The sequence below is a fragment of the Aulostomus chinensis genome, chromosome 9, assembly GCF_037954235.1.
Source record: "Aulostomus chinensis isolate RoL2024-O1b breed Wild chromosome 9, RoL_Achi_v1.0, whole genome shotgun sequence".
NCBI lineage: Eukaryota > Metazoa > Chordata > Actinopteri > Syngnathiformes > Aulostomidae > Aulostomus > Aulostomus chinensis.
Window position 1 is genome coordinate 28,867,132 of NC_141328.1, and position 8,135 is coordinate 28,875,266.

Genomic DNA, 8,135 nt, shown 5'->3' on the forward strand with positions numbered 1-8,135 from the left:
GTGACTCATTTATGGCACATTTTTAGCTGGGAGACCAGAGCTGTGACGCAGAGAGGCGAACCTCTCTTTATAAATGAATATTCAATGAGGATAAAGAGTTCCACTGCAATGTTTCGTTTTGCTGTCGGATTTTTTAAAAAAACAACCAGTTTTCTATAATCCGCCCTCACACACATTCCTCGGTGAAACACATTCCATGAAAAAAGACACCACAGTTGCTTGAGGATATCATATATTATATTATCATCAAGAACAATATGATTCATTTTCAAATTTACAGCTGAATGTTCCTTATAGACATTCTATACTCGAGCCGTTTATATCTGTCCAAAGTCCTTTTGAAGGAAATGACCAATGAGCAGATCTGTAGTTCATCCGTGTGTCATCATGGACTATTTTCACTTTGCTTCTCTTTATACAGACATGATGCATATAGACCACGCTGAGTGGAGGCCACGGAACAGCCGGGCAGCTGAAGACGATCACGCTGACACAGAAAAACACACACACACACACACACACTCACAGAGGAAACGTTATCAAGTGTGTATTCTCATCAGTCTCCAGTCACTGAATGAGGCTCTGGGTTCGCTAATGATCACATTCAAATAAAAAACAGTGAAAGAACAAACATCATCCAGTGTCTGATGACACAGTAAAGCTCTCATAGAAATTATATTTTGGATGTTTTTGTTTTTTGTACATGTTCATTCTTTGTCCCTGGAGTGTTTCAAACCCAAGAGATAACAATACATCCTTGGTGCGATGAGTCCGGCGAGCCTACACTGGGATTCCCTGCTACACAAGAATCTGTACATGGCAGAAGCTCATTATGAAGCTGAAGCTTTTAGGCATTTAAGACATCATCGAAAGCAGCTCTTAGATACATGGCTGACATGGCTACGGCGTGAGTTTGTCACCAGCAGAACATCCGCTCACTCTGTTGACGCGTGATACAGCCACAGGTGTCCGTCACGTCCACCGGCAGTGTGAGCATAGCGGCTGTTCTGAAGTCAGTTTGTGTGCGTTTCTGGAGTCTTCTCACTGGTGAAGTACAACACACAGGGTTCAGGTGTTCATCATGTTACTGTGTTGAGTGAGAGAGTCACTTCAGTAGTGTGCATGATAGAAAGACTCTAATACACAGCAGTCTGGATGAAGCTTTCAGGCCACATGAAGTTACATACGTGTTCCGGCACACTGAAGGACACATCAAGGCAGAAGAATTTGAGCAGTACTGATGAAACGATATTACACGTCTCCTCCTTCTTCTGAAGTCTCTCCTCACCTGACTTGGCTGATAGTTCGTCTCAAAAGTCAACACATGCTTGTAGTTGTGATATCTGGTGACCTCACAGTGTCTTCTTATGGTTTTGAGATATTCTAAGTGTTGAGTATATACACAGACTGTAAACACTGAGCTAGAATACACTGAGCACTGTTTTAGATAACTGCTAGCCAGCTGCATGCTCCTCACTCCCTCATACAACGACAGCACAACAGACCGAGTGTGACGCACCGACAGAATAAATTGGAGACCCGTCACTCAAAGTCCCACTGAACAAAAACTCTGACTGAGCTACTGTTTGAATCTCTGTGCATCCGCTTTGCAGGCTGACAGACACACACTAACACACACACACACACACACACACACACACACACACACACACACACACTAGTAGCGTGTGAGCTGCAGGTTCAGCAGCTCCTGTTCAGGACTCCCCTCTCCTGTGATCTAACGTCTGTTTCTCATGTTTCCCTCCGGCGTCACGTGGATTGAAGCTCAAGAATATCTGAAGTAGCATAGAAGGTGCATATGTAAAGCATCTCACTCTCTCTCTCACACACACACACACACACACACACACACACACCTAAAGCAAGACACTTGTCTTTCATATATTGCACATAACACGAGTACCTATAATATACTTGAGTCCATTTGCTATAAGTCTTATTCATACTAATGCATGCTACAATGAATACTTCAATGCACATGCAGCACTACAGTAGCAGAGTAGCACGTCTGACGAGGGTTACACAGACTGGATCTGCAAGAGATCGGAATGATTGTTCAGACTGCATGGTTACACAAAATAAATACTGAGGAGATCTCTGTCTTTTACAATCTAAGATAAGCAGGCGGCAGCACATTTGTCTTTGGTAACCTGATAATGAAACTTTAAATGCTTTAAAGTCCAGTGAAAGTGTTTTTTCACACATTGTTCATTTACTTTATTTTCTATTGTTAACACAGGGAAATATATTTCGTTAGCTGTGTCTGTGATTAAAAAAATAGGATAGGCTACAGAGGAATGTTAACTAAACTAGTCACTAATTAACTATGAAGTGAAGAAGGGGTAGGAATAAATAAGCCGAGGCTTCTTCCGACTCCTTTTCAAACATGTTAATATTGTTTCAGTTGTTTTTAAGTGTTTTCATCTGTTCTTTTTTTTTGCTGTTGCTGTTTCCTGTGTTATTTGTGTGTGTTCGACATGAAGCCCTCATTCATTCATTTGTGGTCTTTGAGAGGCTGATGGGAGTAAACTCTTTTCAGGGGACAAATACGAGACACGGCAGGATGAACTGATGTTAAATCATCAGCCAATTAGAATCGGCACATCAGCTCACCACAGACTTCCTACATTAATATAATGCTAGCATTGCTGGTACGGCACTACATGGGCCTCCACAGTCTCCTGAATTCATGTCAGCCCACCAGGTTGGACTTTGTTGGATCTTCAGAAAATCAGTAAACACTTTTAGTGATAAAACTTTGAACAAAAAGCTGCCGCACTCCGTTCTCGTCTCAGTCTGAGGTACTGAAGCAGCCGAGGACAGCGTGCAGGAGCGTTTTGTTTTGTGGTTGTGGCCGACGGTCTTACCTGACCAGCCACACAGGTGAGCAACTTTTTTTTTTTGCTCTATAGGGTTAAAAAAAATTAAAAGCTGACAAAAAAAATCTGACCTTAGTTTTTTCCTTCACCTCGTTTTATCCATTTCTACAAACATGGAATGCTATGAAGTCAGGAACAGCATCTGTTATGCTGGGCAGTGGTGTCAAACTAAGTGGACCTGTGTGGCTAACGAGACACTTGAAGGTAGAGCCTAAAAAAGATGGAGAAGTCGAGGCACTCACGCAGAACACGATATAGACAATATTCACTGTCTGTCCTTCTACAGGGGTCTGAGAATTTCAAAGCACACACTCATCCAACATTAATACCAACAAATAAAATGTACCGACAGATTAATAAACATTCACTCTGTTCAGAGACACATTTCTTCTGTCCACCTGCCAGCCTGCACCGGCTGGAGAGAAAGGCAAAGTCTTGGTGAGTGTTCATGTTGTATATCCACTTGTGTTCCGTCAAGGATAAAAGCGGTTGGTGTGCTGTTGTGGTTCAGAACTACAGCACGGTTGTCTATTTGTCGTCTCTAAAGAGGCCGATGGTTTTCTTGGCCAGGGAGGAATGGAATAGTGCACTCAGGTCTTTATACGAGGCTTTTTCTCTCACCGAGAAAGCAACATATGACCATTTGTCCAAAAGCATATCACCTTCTGTCTCTGTCGCTCAAGCCAGCTGACAGTATAGCTGTGATTCTGATTTTCTCTGAGTCACGACCTTGGCAGTTAGTGCAGCAGATGCTGACAGTATGGTCTGTTTGTAATCACAAGTGAACTGGTAACATTTAAAAATATCAGTAGACAGGAAGATAGAAACTTCCTTTACACTATTAAAATGGATTATTACTGGTTAGGCTACTATTTGGCTAGCAGGACGACTACTGTCACGAGACTAACTCCATGCAGGCGCTGATTATGTCTCAAATACGATGGATGGCAGTTCTAGGATATGCTCTTGGTCCCTTTGAATGTGGGAGAACAGGAGATTCTCCCTGATAACCTTTTCTCCAATTCATCTGTCCTGGACTCCCAGACTGGGCGCCACACAGGGGGCAGTGCAGTCACACCTTCATCCCCAGTTACAGTCTCTGCAGACCCCAGTTTAAGTTGGCCGTCTTGAGTGGCTCTCATTATACATCTGTGCGCATCTTCGTGATGTTTACATAGTTAGTGTTGGCCAGGGTGCAGTTTCCTGTTTTCATGCCCTCTGGTCTAAAGTCCTCAGTGCTGTGGTTCACCGCCTCCTGGATCTCCACATAGTCCGATTTACTGAGAGTGGATCCGCTGCCGCTGCGACCGCTCTTCTTCAGATCGTCAGCTGAGCTGGCTTTAGGCACACTGGGGATGTTCAGGTATTGCGCCTGCTCTTCACCCTCAGTCTCTCTATGGTAGAAGTAGTTGAAGTTTGATACGATGACAGGTACAGGCAGGGCGATGGTCAGCACGCCCGCAATGGCGCAGAGAGATCCCACAATCTTTCCACCAATAGTAGTTGGGACCATGTCTCCGTAGCCCACAGTTGTCATGGAAACCACTGCCCACCAGAAGGCCTCGGGGATGCTGCTGAACTGGGAATGTGGCTCATCTGCTTCGGCAAAGTAGACAGCACTGGAGAAGAGGATGACACCAATGAACAGGAAGAAGATGAGGAGGCCCAGCTCGCGCATGCTGGCCTTCAGAGTCTGTCCTAGGATCTGGAGCCCCTTGGAGTGGCGAGAGAGTTTGAAAATACGAAACACCCTGACCAGACGAATGACACGGAGAATAGCCAAAGACATGGCCTGCTGGCCTGCCTGGCTGTCCTCTGGCCTCTCTGCTAGCTCTGTGCCCAGGGTGATGAAGTAGGGGATGATGGCCACGATGTCAATGATGTTCATGATGTTGCCAAAAAATCCAGCTTTACTGGGACAAGCAAAGAACCTGACAAGGAATTCAAATGAGAACCAGATGATGCAAAGGGTCTCCACAATGAAGAAAGGATCGGTGAAATATGTGGAGCTGTCATAGTTGGAGGTAACGTTGGACATGGGTTGGTATGGATAATTGTACGACTCCTCTTCTTCATTCCGAAAAAGTGGCAGCGTCTCCAGACAGAAGCTAACAATCGAGATAAGAATCACCATCACAGAGATGATGGCAATGATGCGAGCTGGACCTGAGCTCTCCGGGTACTCGAACAGCAGCCACACCTGCCTCTGAAACTCATTCTCTGGCAGAGGCCGCTCCTCTTCCTTTATGAAACCTTCATCCTCCCTGAAGATTTCCATAGCCTCCTCGCCTAGCTCATAAAAGCGGATCTCTTCAGAGAAAATATCGAGAGTGACATTCACAGGCCGGCGCAGCCTTCCTCCTGACTGGTAGTAATAAAGAATGGCATCAAAACTTGGCCGGTTCCGGTCAAAAAAGTACTCGTTCCGGAGAGGATCAAAATACCTCATCCGTTTCTTGGGATCACCCAAGAGGGTCTCTGGAAACTGGGAAAGGGTTTTGAGCTGCGTCTCGAAGCGTAAGCCTGAGATGTTGATGACCACCCGCTCACAGCACTCGTGATCCGGCTCTGGGTCGTACGGGTCATGAGGCTGACCCGGATGTGCTGCTGCTTCATCTGCAGGGTCGCTGGTAGCAACCGTCATGCTGGAGGGCGATGGGACCTGCAGCTTTCAGACAGGGTGGGGCCACGTTGGGCCGCTAGAAGATGAAAGCTCCACACGCCAGGGGGTGTGACCGGGTAGGTCAGGCAGCGAAGAGCTGAAGGACACAAGAGAACCAAGAGAAAAACTGGGATTAGCACGTCACATTCTGGGTTTGTGTCTTTCGTGCAGGACGTACATGAAAGACCTGCATTCACAGGTTTAAACTTCAGACCTAGAAGCCTCAACCATTTATTTTTGTTTGTAGCAACACTCATTTCTCTGACTAATAATACCACAATTCCTGTCAACATGTTATTTCAAGACCTTCCTGCAAACAGGAAAGCATGGGGCAGTTGAAAATAACAAGGGGGGGGGGGCGGCTGGGCAGAACCATTTGAGCACATTGGCTCCGTTGTGTCTCTGTGTATTAGGTTATGAGTTCTCTCTCATATGAGCACATCGCAGGATCAATATGCTACCCAGCAATACTGTATCAGCTCTCACAGGGTGCAATTACAACCAACAAATCTGATTATATGCTGAGTGCTCCATACAATCTGCGAGATGAATTTCCTTTCTTTCTGAACCGTATTTGCTCCTAAAGCCAAAAAAACTTCCAAAATTAATAGTTACCTTCGGGGATATTTGCCTTTGCAACTTGTTGACATAAGCCAGTGACATATTCCTGCTCTCAGCTTCACAGCATAAAATCCATAGAAGCATCTACAGTTCAGAGATTGAGTGACGAGCTGAAAGCTGCAGCCTAGGAGTAAAGATCGCTCGGTCCTACCTGTTGTCCCTGGACCTCCAAAGACTTCTCAGTCTTGACTCGGAATGTCTAATATGCAAAGGGCCCGGTAGAGGCGTCTGGAGTAGAGGTGTCCAAAGTCAGCCCACCCCCAGTCAAAGCAGCTCCTTTCTGCCAGGCGTGCCAGCCATATATCACCCGAGGCTCTGCAGCAACGCAGCAGGGGGAGCGGGAGAGGGGACAAGGGATGAGGATGCAGGAGTTGCCTCCCTCACCTCACCGAGAAGCAGATACATGTTGAGATGCGGCTAGGCTACAGGTTGGAGTCGGCCGGGGGTTACGATGATGATGCGGTGGGGACAGAGTGAAAGCATAACTGGCATCAGCAAAAATGTGTCATTCCCACTTCACAATATGCTACTGCAAGAGGACGCAGCGAAGGTGGTCATGTAGCCTGTCAGCAGGCGAGAGGGGAGGCTGCGGGGAGTCAGGATGATGCGCCCACATGTCCATATTCCACCCTTTTTTCTTTTTTTACATCTCACAGTTTTAGCTCAGTATTAAATTTTATCTCAGTGTAAATTCCACAATCTTTTTTCTTATAGGGAATATCCACATGAAAACACCAGTGATGCACCTCAGATGGAGGAGGCTTATCTTCACCATTCTATGGAATAACGCAGTCCTCTGGTGGCGTTTTAATGGCTTACAACCTTTCCTTCTTTTTTTTAACAGGAAATTGGAGCCAAATCAACCGAGTTCATGCACTTCTGTCGTTAAAAATGAAATGTCAGTCGTTGATTGGCAAGCGAGAGTGATTTAGTTTGAAGTGGCAGGTGCCAAACATGCTCAAGCCGTTTGCAGCTCTCTCCTGTGGATCACGGACAGCCACATGCACTAAACAAAGCAGCATAGCATTATCTGTCGGACCACAGCTTCATCTCACAGAGTGGCATGCAGGAATTCACCCTGGTTCTTTTGGTGCGCAGACGCATGTGTTTTTATCCAGTTAGTCTCCTCTTTAAACCTGCCTCGAGGTCGTGAGTCTGCTCCTTCATATCTGTCCTTCTATCCTCATTTGACTAACACGTCCAGCGGTTGTGTCATCTCATCACGACCAGCTGGTAGTGAGCTGCCGGCTCCTCGCGTGGCTCTCATATTTCACCAAAATTTACCATGGTGGAGGAGATGCGTGGGCTGCAGTTGGGCATCGCGGCGCATACTAAGAGCCTGTGGCGCGCCTCGCCCCATTCCTCCGCGCTCCCCCTTCCCCGACGCCCGCGTCCTCGGCGCTCCACGTTAAAGGGGCAGCAGCAGCGTGGAAGCAGGTTTCGACCAAACGCTCATTTATCTTGACACAGAAGATGAAAACCAGGTCAGGCGTGCAGTTGGACTTCACCACTTTGATAGGAATGTCAGGATTGCTGTCCACCTCCCGGAGGTTCGGTGTGGCTGCCGACGCGAGCTCGTGCTGATGAGCTTGATGACGTTTGTGTTCATGCGTTTTACGGCGAACCAGGTTGATTGGCGGCACAAATCACCTCCAAGCGCTTTGTAACTTTCATGAAAAGGTTCCATGGGCGTTCCTGCAGTTCCACCCGGGTTCCTGAGGCAGTCGTCGTCCTGTATGGTGAATGGAACAATAAAGAGCAGCACAATGTTGACCACCGTGAAGAACACGGCAAACTTGCAGTAACCATAAATAAATTAACTAATCTGACCACTTCTTCTCTTGAGTATTGGGTGGTTTCATCAAACCTGTCATTCCCACTCAATACGAACCATGAGACCCACAACCAGGCCCTGGGCTGAGGCCCAGTTCGAAGATCAGGGATGGGATCAG

At 46.6% G+C, this 8,135-nt stretch overlaps 1 protein-coding gene across 3 annotated transcripts; it reads right to left on the reverse strand.

Moving 5' to 3' along the window:
• Nucleotides 1-228: 228 nt before the first annotated feature.
• kcna2b (potassium voltage-gated channel, shaker-related subfamily, member 2b) lies at nucleotides 229-7,741 on the reverse strand. Of its 3 annotated transcripts, XM_086214905.1 has the most exons (3): nucleotides 7,261-7,741; nucleotides 6,335-6,498; nucleotides 229-5,659 (listed from the first exon to the last, which is right to left on the reverse strand). In XM_086214905.1, exon 3 carries the CDS (start codon nucleotides 5,542-5,544, stop codon nucleotides 4,042-4,044), a length of 1,503 nt encoding a protein of 500 aa, XP_086071031.1. In that variant the 5' UTR covers nucleotides 5,545-5,659; nucleotides 6,335-6,498; nucleotides 7,261-7,741; the 3' UTR covers nucleotides 229-4,041. The 3 variants fall into 3 exon arrangements, with proteins under 3 accessions (XP_086071031.1, XP_086071033.1, XP_086071032.1); XM_086214907.1 differs by lacking the exon at nucleotides 6,335-6,498 and having other exon boundaries at nucleotides 7,468-7,741; XM_086214906.1 differs by lacking the exon at nucleotides 6,335-6,498.
• Between the last annotated feature and the right edge of the window lie 394 nt (nucleotides 7,742-8,135).